This window comes from Malaclemys terrapin, chromosome 5 (genome assembly GCF_027887155.1).
Source record: "Malaclemys terrapin pileata isolate rMalTer1 chromosome 5, rMalTer1.hap1, whole genome shotgun sequence".
Lineage (NCBI taxonomy): Eukaryota > Metazoa > Chordata > Testudines > Emydidae > Malaclemys > Malaclemys terrapin.
This window is the reverse complement of record NC_071509.1, coordinates 139,166,673-139,180,926: the sequence shown is the minus strand read 5'-3', so window position 1 is coordinate 139,180,926 and position 14,254 is coordinate 139,166,673. Positions and strand designations below refer to the sequence as shown.

The following is a 14,254-nucleotide window of genomic DNA, read 5'->3' as shown; positions in this document are numbered from 1 at the left end:
AAACATTATACATCCCTGATTGTTATACCTCAGGAAAGGTTAGGAAGTCAGCTGTTCTGTGCTGAGAAAGAGCAACATAAAAGGACCATTCATAATGAAGAAAATGTTAGAGAATATCATCTCCCTGTCACCGCCCCCTCCCCTTTCATCCTTTGGAGGAAAAAACAACAACAACCATTTCTGCTTAGGGATTCTTTGTTTCTGAAAGCTAAACACAAACAGAGACTTTCCATTTGCTTTTGAGCTGCATGTTATTGAAAGGAAATGTGGTAAGCCAAAGACTTTTCTCCTCACTTGTGTTCCCCCGCACGCCCCCTCCCCCCATGTGCAGGCCATCATTTGAACTCTATTTAGATGCCTATTTTGAGTGAAATTTCTCTTTGCTTCCTATTTACTTTCTCCAGGCTATTATTTTCTCCCCCCTCGGTCCTCCCTAAAGGGTTGATTTGGAAATATCACATATTGACAGGGGAGAATGCACTGCTAGCTGACTTATTGACTGTGACAGCTTCTTTGCTAAGGTAGCCATCCAGAGAGGAGATTTTGTGTTTCAGAGAGGGAAAAGGATATCTTGCAGCGTTGCCATGAAGGATAATGAATTAAGCCTCTCTCTTACTGTAAAACCATTAGAAAAGTAAAATAGGCCTCGAGAAACAGGCTTGGATATTGATGTCTCAGCTATATTTGTGTGTCTGGTCATGTGGAGCCCGCCCTGCCTTTGCTGAAATATGAAGTTTTCTGGGATTTGCAATAATGAATGCAGACATGCTCTCTTGGCAAGCACACGTAGACATTAAAGAGGTCTCCTGTTATAAACATCAGTAAATAGAAGATACCCAAAGTTACAAATGGAGCTGGGAGTGACACCTATGGTTAGAATCGCCAAACACTTTCCAGTATAAACCTCTGTTTTCAGTCACTTATAACTTTGCTGAATTATAACCATTTGGGCTTAAATTCTCCATGCTGGGTCTGTGTCTCCAACTGATTTTAATGTGAAAGATCCAGCAAAAATAGTTCAGCTACATGGGAGAGCAAAGTTGGGAAAAATATATATTTTTGGCTATGTTAAAAAAAAAAATCCAACACTTTCTTTGAGGAGGTTTAGCAACTCCAGGATTTGGCATAGGAACTTGAAATTTGGCAGGGGAATAGTAGTGGGGACATGTAATTTTGTTGTCTCTCCCCAGCCCCCCATGAAAATCCCCCCAGATTAAGCTAAATTATAAACCTCTGAAATTGCTATACTCAATGGGGTTTGGTAGAGACTTGCTGCTAAAACCTCTGAACGCTCCATAGGCACTGAGCATGCACCATTGCTGGAGACTGCTCTAATTTACAGGAGTATTAACTTGCTGCTCATAGGATTCTCTACAGTTCTGAATTGCTGGAGCGTTCTGTTCTCTGGCCACCTGCTCTCTCACTCCCGGCATGCACCCACGCCCAGGGCTGGGCAGGGCAAGTCAAGCAGGCAGGTTCCACGGTCTTTTTGGTCACCTTACATTCTGTGCGGACTGACAGAAAATACCATCTCAAAAATCAACAGCTCTCCTTGCACACTTTGTGAACCACACCCCTGTCAGAGTGACCACATGAGCCCACCTCCAGGGAAAGGGGTGGGGGCAATGCATGCATAACGTGTACCAGAATCTACGGGCAGGGCCGGCGCTAACTTTTTTGCTGCCCCAAGCAGCAAAAAAAATGCGCCGCCCCGCCGAGCCCCCCCCACACCGCCGAGCACCGCGCCGCCGGAAAGCCCCCCCCTCCCCGAGCGCCACACGCCGCGCCACCCCCCCGCCGAGCGCCGCGCTGCTGGAACCCCCCCCAAGCGCCACGCCGCCGGAGCCCACCCCTCCCCCCCCCGCCGAGCCGCCGGAACCCCCCCCCCCCCGAGCGCCGCACCCCTAACCCCCCCCCCATGGAGTGCCGCGCCGCGCTGCCCCCCGCCACCCCAAGATTACCAGGTACTGCCCCAAGCATGTGCTTGGTTGCCTGGTGCCTGGAGCCGGCTCTGTCTACGGGCCTTGCATAGTCTCTGCGTAGATTTCTGGGCATATTTTTCAGGCCTTCCACACCGCAGCATGTCACACCTAACTGACAAAGGAATGCTGTACTGTCTTACCTGCCTTCCTCCCTCTGCTGCTGCTGTCAGTTTCGGCTGAGGGGTGCATCCAGGCTGTCTGCTGTTAGGCCAGCTGTACACTCTGGCCATCAAGTCCTTCCCCCGTCGCCTCTCTGGGCTGGTGGTCGGGGATGGGTGTCAGGCGAGCTCTCTCCCACCCGTGCTTCAAGCCATTCGGTGGAGCGCGGGTCCACTGCTCTAGCTCTGCATTTACCTTTCTGCCATGCATCCTTCTCCGCTGGAGAACTGGCAGGATTTGGAGGGCAGGGTGGGTGAGCGACTGCGGAGATGGACAGGACTGCTCTGGTGCCTCTCCCTGCTATACAATCCCCAACTTGGTGCGCCAGAGGTTGGTCCCGGCAGCAGTTACCAGAATCGGAGTCATCCTGGATAATGTCCGGGGAGGCAGGGTGGATCCCCTGGCGCTCAGTCTGAGCATGGGGCCCTCCACTCTTCGAATTCCCCAGCGTTTACTTCATAGGGTTGCCAACGTTCTAATAGCAGAAAAATGAACACCCTTGCCCTGCCCCCGATGCCCTGCCCCTTCTTTGAGCCCCCCCCCCCCATCGCTCACTCTCACCCACCCTCACTCACTCGCTCATTTTCAACAGGCTAGCTCAGGGGGTTGGGAATTGGGAGGGGTCGAGGGCTCCAGCTGGGGGTGCAGGCTCTTGGGTGGGGCCTGGGATGAGGGGTTTGAGGTGTAGGAGGGGGCTCTGGGCTGGGGGTGGTGTTGGGGTGTGGGAGGGTGTATGGGCTCTGGGTTGGGTGTGCGGACTCAGGGGTGGGGCTAGAAATGTGAGGTTTGGACTGTGGGAGGGGGCTTCCGGCTGGGGCAGGGGGGCTGAGGTGTGGGGGTGTCAGGGCTCTGGCTTGGGATCTGCGTTCTGGTGTGGGGCTGGGGATGAGGGGTTTGGAATGCAGCAGGGGGCTTGGAGTGGGGGGTAGTGCGTGGAGCCACCTGGCCACCCCTGCGCGTGCGAGCCACTGGACATGTTGCCGCTTCCGGGAGCCACATGGAGACAGGGCAGACTGGGAGCTGGCCTTAGCCCTGCTGCACCACCAACCGGACTTTTAGTAGTGCCCCCACGGTCCCTTTTTGACTGGGCATTCCGGTCAAAAACCAGACACCTGGCAACCCTAGTACTCCAGGAAGTGAGGGCAGCCTTATCGCCCGTCTCCCGGGTTTACCTCGAGCAGGTTCCTCAAGAGGGTGTTCCCCACCCACCCCTCAGCCCGGATTCTCCAGACCTTTTCACTGTGCTCCTGCCCCGTAAGCCCCACCAACCGACCCAGATGCACACCTCGAGCTGGCTGCGCAACCTGCAGCTAGTTTGCTTCTGAACCGCGCCAAGGGCAAATCTGGACACGCTCATGTGCGATACTCTCCTCATGTCCCACCCGGACACTAAGTGGTGGGACCTGTTGCCACCTATTGAGGTGAGGAACCCTGGTGGGCCAGCCTGTATTCCACCGGGAATATTAGTTGATGGCTCCTTCATGGAGCCGTGACCATGGGCGTGTACCTGGTACAGTTCACCTCTATCCCTGATGCTTATTCCTTTTGCGGCATGAGGGAGTCCCTAGCACATGCCTACCTTGAGTGCGCCAGGTTGCAGCACCTTTTCTGGATCCTTCTGGGACCCAGGTTTGCATTTTTGGCTGCACTTCTCCCCACACCTTGCACACTCCATCCGCGGCCCCACCAAGCTGTGAGACGTCCTCGTCAACCTACTCTTAGTGCTGGCCAGAGCGGCCATCTATAGCACCCGGGAGAGGAGATTGGCTGAGGGGTTCTCGGCAACTGTGGGGCCTCTTTCTGTTCCTCTCTCCATTCACGTATCCAGGCAGAGTTCCTCTGGGCAGCGTCCGCTTGCTCCCTTGACACATTTGAGGAGCAGTGGGCAGGGCCAGCTCCAGGTTTTCTGCCGCCCCAAGGGGGAGGAAAAAAAAAGCCGTGGCAGCAAGATCTCACCGCTCCACTCTTCAGTGGCAATTCGGCAGAGATCCTTCACACCGAGAGAGACTGGGGGACCCGCCGCCGAAGACCCGGACATGCCACTCAATAGCGGCCGGAGTGCCGCCCCTTGGTATTGGCCGCCCCAAGCACCTGCTTCTTTAGCTGGTGCCAGGAGCCGGCCCTGGCAGTGGGTGCTGCCCGGGGTTCTCTACTCAGTGTCCCCTTCAGGTTCCCTACTTTTGACCCTTTGACCCTCACACTTGTCCTTGTTATTTTTTCTGTTGTCTCCTGTATTCATTTGAGTCCTGGGCTCCTCCCCTTAGGCTGAGGGAGGGGCCTTTAGCTCCTGGAACCCAATAGATCTCTCTGCTGCTGCATATATTTCACAGCCACTTTTCTTTCTTCTGTACCTTTTCTGCAGTGATTGTAGCGTTCAGTTCAGCTGGACAGGCAACCAGTGCGCTTAGTGGTTTTGAGTCTAAAATGATTAATTCTGAAAAGCCACACTTTAGGATTGATCTTCTATTTTATGCCATCTTTGCATTTCGGTGGTAACAAATGTATTGCCTCAAACTTGGTTAACTTCTCACTAATACTGAGCCAATGCTACTAATGCCTTGTGTTCCTGCAAAGACTTAAAATAAACATTACCTTGCAGAATATCCTTTTTTTAATGTATTTCTTCCCCATCCCCACCAAAAGATGACCTTGTCACTTAAAAAGCATAAGCATGTTCATAAAGAAAAGCCATGCAAATGCAGCCAAGGGAAATGGTGCTTTTTAAAGCCTGAATCAGGGGAAACAAACTGAGTTGAGCCCTGCAGCTAGTTCGGAATCTGACTGAACTGAAATGCTTCCTTCAGTCCCACTGCCTACAGCACAAGCAAACACCAAATTTATATGCACTGTTTCATGTTAACAGCCTAGAAAGGCTTTTTGAAGTGGAACAAGGAATTGTTCTACTGAAATGTACTCTAGATGTAGGTGTACGATTTATAGTTAGTGCATTTGTTATGTTAGATCGGCACAACTCTTTTGGGGTAAATATTTGTCCACATTTTAAATAACATTAATGGATACACCGAGAGATTGGGGTGGGGGGACTAGCTGGAGTGAAGTGCTACTAAATAATGGTATTTCTTATAACTGAGGAAAGGACTCTTTTTTTTTTTTTTTTTTTTTTTTTGCATTAATTATGGGTGATTCCTGTTTTGGATGCTCAAACGAAGGCCTGATTTTCAGAAGAGCTTTGAGTGCACTGTTCCCTCGAAAATCAGGGTCCAGCTATCGCAAGTTGGGTTGCACTTTAGCAAATGCAGACTGCTCAGATTTTACTTTCTACTTTCCCAACTCTCAGGTGAAAACCAGAGAGCAAATTGGTTCTATGATGACTGACTCCTAGGGTCTGATGAAGAGCACTTTCGTACTAGGATCTGGATACTAGGATCTGACTGCCCTGTCTCATCTCATCTGTAGGCATTCATCCCTGGGCAAAGTGGGTTCAACACTCTAGAATTCTAATCTGGAATCATTTTACCCTCTTTGCACAGCTATAAATGACCGCACAAGACCAAGGCAACGGAGAATCAGGCATTAGATTTCTTGCAAAATGGAAAAGTAATGGTGTCTGAAACTTCCCTGCACTTCGAACTTGTGTACATATGGAGTCATTCCTGATTAACTATCTCTGAGTAACTCCACGTTGGGACTCTTTTTATTCCAGAATAAGTGTGTCCCCATATGGAGTTACTCAGGGATAGTTAATCAGGGATAACTCCATGTGCAGACAAGTCCTAAATCACAGCAGTGATTAAGTGTGTGGTGTTCCCAGTGAAGGGGTGAGATTGGCATTCTCTCGGCTGAGTGAGACAAGACCCCACTCCCCCTTCACCTTCCCCTGTCCATGCTAGGGAGTTAAAGTGGGAGAAAAATGACTGCAGGTAGAAATATGTGTTTTTTTGGGGAAAAAAGACGACTTAATAAAAGATTACAGCTCCCTGTCAGATCTCATAGCAAATGGAAATAAAGAAAGCTAAAAGCACCTTAAGTACTCCTTTGATGCTCACAAGTCTTCAAACTCGGTTTGTAAAATGTTGTGACTTAGCAGCTAACAAAATGGGTATTGTTTATCTATACTAGTGAAATCGTCTATCCAGCTTCGCAAATCCCCTCTGATCCCCTCCCGCGCTCATTCTCAGCTTGCATGGTGTTAGAACAATTGAAGAAGGGGAAAAAAAATTAAGATCCCCCACTGTGCAAATATTTCTTTGGAGGAGGCAGACGAGGTTATTTAGTCTGGGAGAGCCGCCATGTTTGGAAATGTATTCTGTTGACTTGTTTTCCATAACAGCTTAGCTCAGCCGTGTTCTGGACTTGGATATGAAGAGCTTGAGAGCAGGGTCAAAGAGTGGCTAGTTTGCGATATGCCCTCATATTGTTGGCTAGTTCTTATTGGAAAGGGTCTTTTTCTACCTGTCCTCCAGATGAGAGATTGTCAAAACCACAGATAAAACAGAGAGCCATCTGCTGTGATGCTGGGGCATTCCAGTCTGAACCAGCTGGAGCAAGGGAGAAGATCCTAAGATCAGACATGTAGAGCTGAAAAGCTGGGCATCCCAGACTTTTCCAGTTTAGGGTCAGGCGGCCACTTGGAGAAGATCATGTACACATGAACAAGCAGGAATCAGTCACTGGGGTAGAGCCCAAGCAGGGCAGAAGGACAAATGCTGTGAATAGAAGTAGGAAACCACAGGAGCAGAAGTGGAAGTTATGGGGATAAAAAGGGAACCAGAACATTTTCAAAGGATGTTTTCTTAAATAAGTATGGGGGCCACTAGAGGTTTTTATCCCATCTCTGGTGAGGTTTAGGTGATTTTGTCTCTCTCACCTTCTAAACATCTGGGAGCCCAGGTGGAACTGTCCCTGGCAAAGTGTTTTAAAGGTCACTAAGAATGCAGTGGAGCTAGAGAATGAAAGCAAGGGAGGGAAGCTGAGGTGGGGTGGAGGAAGAGAGACAAGGAGAAAGGAAGAGGAATACATTTAGAGAGAGGAAGAGAACTTTGCAAGGCAGAGAACAGGGAGGCGAGCGCTAGGAATCAGATATTGAGGAAGGATAGTCCGGTGCTTAGCGCACTAGCCTGAAACTCAATGACCGGAGTTCCATTCCTTTCTCCGCCACTGGGTCGTTCTGTAATACCAGGGTATAAAATATATTGGAAGGACAGAACAGGTCGTGCTGGTGGGGGAATCGCACTATATGTGAAAGAAAGTGTTGAGTCAAATGAAGTAAAACTCTTAAATGAACCAAACTTTACCACAGAATCTCTATGGATAGTAATTCCATGATTTAATAAGAAGAACATAGCAGTAGGGATATATTACCGACCACCTTACCAGGATGTAAGAAATGCTCAAGAGATTAGAGAGGCTATAAAAATTTTAAAAAATCAATAATAATGGGGGATTTCAACTATCCCCATATTGATTGGATACATGTCACCTCAGGATGGAATGCAGAGATAAAGTTTCTGGATACTTTAAATGAATGCTTCTTGGAGCAGCTAGTCCTGGAACCCACAAGAGGAGAGGCAATTCTTGATTTAGTCATAAGTGGAGCACAGGACCTGGTCCAAGAAATGAATATAGCTCACTTGCTTGGTGATAGTGACCATAACATAATAAAATTTCACATCCCTGTGGAGGGAGGAGGGGGACACCAAATAAATCCACCGTTGTAGCATTTAATTTCAGAAAGGGGGACTACACAAAAATGAGGAAGTTAGTTAAAGAGAAATTAAAAGGCCAAAAAGTGAAATCCCTGCAAGCTGCATGGAAACTTTTTAAAGACACCATAATAGAGGCTCAATTTAAATATATCCCTCAAATTAAAAAAAAAAAACAAAAACAGTAAGAGAACCAAAAAAGTGCCACCGTGGCTAAACCACAAAGTAAAAAAGCGGTTAGAGGCAAAAAGGCATCCTTTAGAAAGTCTAAGTTAAATCCTATTGAAGAAAATAGAAAGGAGCATAAACTCTGGCAAGTGAAGTGTAAAAATATAATTAGGAAGGCCAAAAAAGAATTTGAAGACCAGCTAATCAAAGACTCAAAAAGTAACTGCAAAAAAAAAAAAAAAAAAAAAAAGTAAGCACATCAGAAGCATGAAACCTGCTAAACAACCGGGGGAGGGGGGCACTGGATGATTTAGATGCTAAAGGAGCACTCAAGGAAGACAAGGCCATTGCAGAGAAACTAAATGAATTCTTTATATCAGTCAGTGAGGCTGAGGATCCGAGGGAGACTCCCAAACCTGAGACATTCTTTGTAGGTGGCAAATCTGAGGAACTGTCCCAGATTGAGGTGTCATTTGAGGAGATTTTGGAACAAATTGAAAAATTAAACAGTAATAAGTCACCAGGACCAGATGGTATCACCCGAGAGTTCTTAAGGAACTCAAATGTGAAATTGCAGAATTGCTAACTGTGGCATGTCACCTATCATTTAAATCAGCGTATGTACCAAATGCTTGGAGGATAGCTAATGTGCCATCAATTTTTTAATGGCTGGTAAGCCTAACTTCAGTACCAGGCAAATTGGTTGAAACTACAGCAAAGAACAGAATTATCAGACACATAGATTAACACAATTTGTTGGGGAAGAATCAACATGGTTTTTGTAAAGGGAAATCATGTCTCACCAATCTACGAGAATTCTTTGAGGGGGTCAACAAGCATGTAGACAAGGGGGATCCAGTGGATATAATGTAATTAGATTCTCAGAAAGCTTTTGATGAGATCCCTCACCAAAGGCTCTTAAGCAAAGTAAGCTCTCATGGGATAAGAGGGAAGGTTCTCTCCTGGATCAGTAACTGGTTAAAAGATAGGAAACAAAGGGTAGAAATAAATGGTCAGTTTTCAGAATGGAGAGAGGTAAATAGTGGTGTCCCCTTGGGGCCTGTACTGGGACAAGTACTGTTCAACATATTCATAAATGATCTGAAAAAGGGGATAAACAGTGAGGTGGCAAAATTTGCAGATGATACAAAACTACTCAAGATAGTTAAGTCTAAAGCAGACTGCAAAGATTTACAAAAGGATCTCACAAAACTGGGTGACTGAGGAACAAAGTGGCAGATGAAACTCAAATGTTGATAAATGCAAAGTAACGCACATTGGAAAACATAATCCCAACTATACAATACTATATCAATAGGCAGAAGGTTTAAAACAAACAAAAGGAAGTACTTCTTCACACAGTGCACAATCAATCTGTGGAACTCCTTGCCAGGGGACATTATGAAGGCCAAGACTATAACAGGGTTCAAAAAAGAACTAGATAAGTTCATGGAGGATAGGTCCATCAATGGTTATTAGCTAGGATGGGCAAGGATGCAACCCCATACTCTGAAGTGCCCCTAGCCTCTGTTTGCCAGAAGCTGGGAATGGGTGATAGGGGGATAGGTCACTTGATGATTACCTATTCGGTTTATTCCCTTTCAAGCATCTGACATTGATGATGGACAATTGGTCTGACCCAGTATGGCTATTTTATGTTCTTAATCTGGTGGATGACCAACCAACCAACCTTTACACTTTGGGAACTAACTAATAGTTATTGCTGGTAATTTATAAGCTACTGTCACACCCCTCCCTCCCTTAATGCTTGATCCTTTTTGTCTGTTTGGTGGTGTCCCAGATTGCACACTGTGCTGGAAGAGAGTGAAAGATTCGCATTTGAATTCAGGACCTATGCTGAGAATGTGTGTTTGGAAAATTGCTGTGCCCAGGATTCCCAACTCTTGCGATTTTATTGCGATTCCCACAGTATTGGGGGCGAGGGTGTTGATGGTGTTTTTTTTTTTTTTTTTAAAAGCACCAGCACCTTGGTTCATTTGCTAACATGAGAAGCTGTGCTTTCACTTATAAAACAAAACAAAAGCAAATTTCTCGCTGGCATGGTTGCAGAGAAAACTTGAAAATATGAAGCGAGTGCATCCCGCAAGGCTATAGAAATCAGAAAGTAAATAAAAAGAACTCGCACTTTATTTATTTATTTACATTTCATGATTTTGAAGCCAACCTCCTGATTTTTTTTGAGCCTGACTCATGATTTTGAAGCATACCTTTTACATGCATTATTGTTCTTCTATGTAACATGACGGGGACTGTCCATGAAGCCATAGACGCTATGGATTAGCCCAACACTATTGCATTTTGAAAGGCACATTGAGCTCAATAAAAGCTTTTTGTTGGAAGTGAAATTTTGGATTATGTTCAAAGACTCTGCTTGGAAGCCTGCCTGCACACACTGTCCTAACTATCTGTATATCCTTGCCAAGCCACCTGTCTTGCAGTAGCAAGGGTGAGGACAACAAAATTAGCCCTCAAGTTAATACATTTATTCCTCCATTTATATGATAAAAGTAGTCTCTTGTCTGTGACAACCATCGGCTGGCATTAATCTCAATAGGCAAACGTTAGAACATTCCAGCCCTCTGGATTATCTGTTATCCCGCTAAATTGCCTGATGAGTAGGGTATCAGGTTTTATTAATCTTTCTGTAATTTTTTTTTTAATATTGAGCTTAAGGCACTCACTAATGAATCAGTTTTAATTTATGGGCTAAAATAAAATCCTCATTAAGGCTGACAAACTGTAGCCTCAGGTAAACGCAAAACATTTCCACTCAGAGCTAAATGAGTTCTACTCTGGATGCTGGTGCTTCTGCCAATAGAAAGGTGGGGTCAGAGGTCCAATGTCATATCAGAGGAAGAAGCATTTTAGTGAAAGTAACTGCAATGCTCTATCCCCGAGGAATTCTATATCCAGTATGGAAAGGGATGAAAACGAAGGAGTATATTGTCATTTTTCCCCCTGAACAAACACTTCAGGAATATTCTGTTTAGAACCACTGTTTGCTAAATTAGTCTGTATCCCAAACACATTAATCAAATATTCCAATAGCTCCTTTAGGAACATACCCAGTGCAAATGTATACTTTGAACTTTGGATGCACATACACATTTTTCAGTAACACTAAGGGGAGTCAAACGGAGGCCGTATCTCTGGACTCAATACTGCAACCATTTATACATGCAAATAACTTCACTTACGTGATTAGCCCTGCTAACATCAAAGAGACTATTTGCCTGAGTAAGGTAGCTCTTGCCTCAATGTGTCTGTAGAATCGGCTCTCCAGTGAGAGCAAGCTTATTTTTGGAAATATGTAATATCTGAGTCACGTGCATTGCAGCTCTGTATGACAAATGTAAATGTACTGTGTGCATTTGGGTGTAAAATACCATTCTTTAGGCATTAAAGCAGAACAGCTCTGTTCTTTAGACAGTTTACTTGAGGATTGATTGTTTCTTTCCTGTTTGTCACTGTTTCCAGTCACCTTTTTGAATTATATGTCATTATTCTATAAACGCTATTTAAAGGGACACGGTTGATATGAATATCAGATTCTTGTTCATTTAAAAATATTTGTGTTTAGTTACAACTAATACTAAATCGGATATATGTTGATTTACTCTTTGCACTTTGTCTTGAACAGTGCAACTTAAAGTTACATTAGATTTCTGTTCCCATTCATTTTAGCAAAATGCAGTTGAGTTTGGATTTCAAACATTGACAGAGAGTGTTTTTAAAAAATACAAGTCCTGTTTCCAATGAAATAAAAACAACATTAAAACATTTACAAGCAAAGAAAAGCCACAAAATGTTGGGTGTAAATTGTGTCAGCATTTTTCAATTAATGGGTACAATAATTTATAATCAAGTCACTGACACAGTCAATGCAGTGCTTTGTTTGTTTAGATTTTAAAGATTGATTATTGTCTTACTGACTATGGATAATCTAGTTCCAAATGTTGGGCCCAGTTGTGTGACTTTGCTAGTCATCCTTGAAAGGGTTGTGGAATTAGGTCTCTTGTCTTTTGAACAAGTGTCTCTATAGTGACGTATCTGTGACCATTTAGTATAATGTAAGGCCCTGATCCCGCAATCACTAAAAGACGTGCAAAAGTGTCTGCAGGATTAGGGCCTAAATAAATTAATCTGTCAAGGCTCATATTCTTATGAATAATCTCATTGACTTCAATGGGAGCCCCTACAGGTACGAGAGTCTGATTGTGTAGATCCCCTTGTAGGATCAGAACCTCAGTGGATATTTCAGCTGCATGCTACATGCTTTACATTTGCTGTTGATGTACGGGGTACACTGAATGGATACACTTCAGACGTTTACTTGTATAACTGTCATACAAAAAAACAATAAAAAGGAAGTCAAAGCTTAAAAAAAGAAATCCCAAACAATTTAAAATTATTAGCTCTCAGTAGGTTAGATGGAACTAAAATGATAAATAATGGGTAAAAAAGCACTTGAGTGACATAAGAGCCTATGCCCCATTTTCAAAAGTGATGTATTCCTACGCTCCATTGAAAGTCAATGAGACTGAGGCAGGGAAATCACTTTTGAAAATGGGACTTAGATGCCTAAGTAACTTGGACTGTTATGAACATTTTACCCAACATCTTCTCCATCTGTATTTTGATTGTCATTGTCTTTGCCTTTCAGATGCAGTAATCGTACACAGTGCGCCGTGGTAGCAGGCCCTGATGTGTTTCCAGACCCTTGCCCGGGAACGTACAAATACCTGGAAGTGCAGTATGAATGTGTTCCTTACAGTACGTATAGTAATATATTTTCACTTCTCATTGATAGAGATCTCATTTTGCTTGCAGATTAGGCCTTGAACCCATGGGGGGAAAAAACAAACCACCACTCAATGGCAAAATTGGCAAAAGTGTATACACCACACCAGATTCAGTTGATGAGGGTTTGAAAATCTCACTCATTGTGTGATGGATGCTCCTGTTAAATGAAACACTACTATTAATTAGGGTGGGTTTTTTTTATTGCTCACTATACAGTTTTCTGATTGTAATTTGTATATCAAAGTTTTTTAGACTGATCTGTGTTATTTTAATTAGTGCCATTTTATCGTTACCTTTTAAGTCCCATATTACATCTCCTTGCAGGGACAAGCAAATAGGAAGCTAATTGATGAGAGCATAATGTTGATGGTAGGAATTATGAAACTGTAAGTTTGTGAATTGATTAAGGGAACTTACATGCAGGCCCTGTAAGCCTTACTTTTTTTCTAGGTTTAGAAAAACTTTCATCTGTGGTTGTTGTATTATATTTTTAATAGCGCAAAATCAGCATTACCAAAAAGTAAAGCATGCCTCAGAATTTGCTTTTCATAGCAGCAGGACTCATTTACAATTCTGCTATCAAAAAAATTGTATATTGCAAAGAGGAATATAAATATTTGGTTAGCAATAGTAAAGAATCAAGTCATGCAAAACTAAATCATTTCTCGGTTTCTTATCCTGGATTTCTTAAAGCTCTCAAATTGTGCACCTCAGGGAACAATTTAGGCAAAACTAAAATCACCCCTGGTCTTCCCTAATTAGTTTAATATGTGTGGGATCGAGTAGTGAGAGCCAGCCAGAAAACACTTCATTCTTCTGGAGTACAGCAGTTGACCCGTGGAAGAAGATAGCTGGGATCATAAACAAATAGGCTCGTGCTTGGATGTCAAGCCACAGCTGAAGGAATGTGTCTTGGAAGTGACAAACATGATCTCCTCAGGGAAAGTTATGAGCTTCCTTGCTCATGCTTCCAGTCCCTCAAACTGTACGCACCTTTCACCGAGGAGCTGGCTGCCCATCGGCCCTGGGGACTGAAAGGGTTGAAAGGTGATGTGGCTGTCGATAGATGGCTGGGAACTGAAAAGTGAGGGATGCAATTAAAACAAAAGCACTCACTGCCCTTGTCCCTGAACAAAAGTGACGTACTCTGCCAAGGGACCCTTAGTCTGTCTCAGTCAGTTGGGGGAAACAGGGCTCAACATTAGGACTATGTCCATGTCTCAGTATTAAAAACAAAAACCATGAAGCTTCTAGATGCAACAACTGATGTCTTACATTGGGGCTGATTCAAAACCCATTGAAGGCAATGAAAAGATTGACATCCATGTGCTTTGGATGTGCCCATAGAGCTTTATACAAAATTACTAGTTTGCAGGTGACCTACTAGCAAGGCCGTGTTTCATTTCATTGCCAAAAAAAAAAAAAAAAAAAAGGCGTGTGTGGGGGGAGTGGGGGTGA

At 44.4% G+C, this 14,254-nt stretch overlaps 1 protein-coding gene across 28 annotated transcripts in view; it reads left to right on the top strand.

Moving 5' to 3' along the window:
- Window positions 1–14,254, top strand: part of ADGRL3 (adhesion G protein-coupled receptor L3) — an 802,265-nt gene that overhangs the window by 425,359 nt on the left and 362,652 nt on the right. For all 28 annotated transcript variants that reach the window (XM_054030154.1, XM_054030153.1, XM_054030156.1 and 25 more), the window contains exon 5: window positions 12,657–12,766. In XM_054030154.1, coding sequence (XP_053886129.1) covers window positions 12,657–12,766 — 110 coding nt within the window. The remainder of the gene's footprint in view (window positions 1–12,656; window positions 12,767–14,254) is intronic.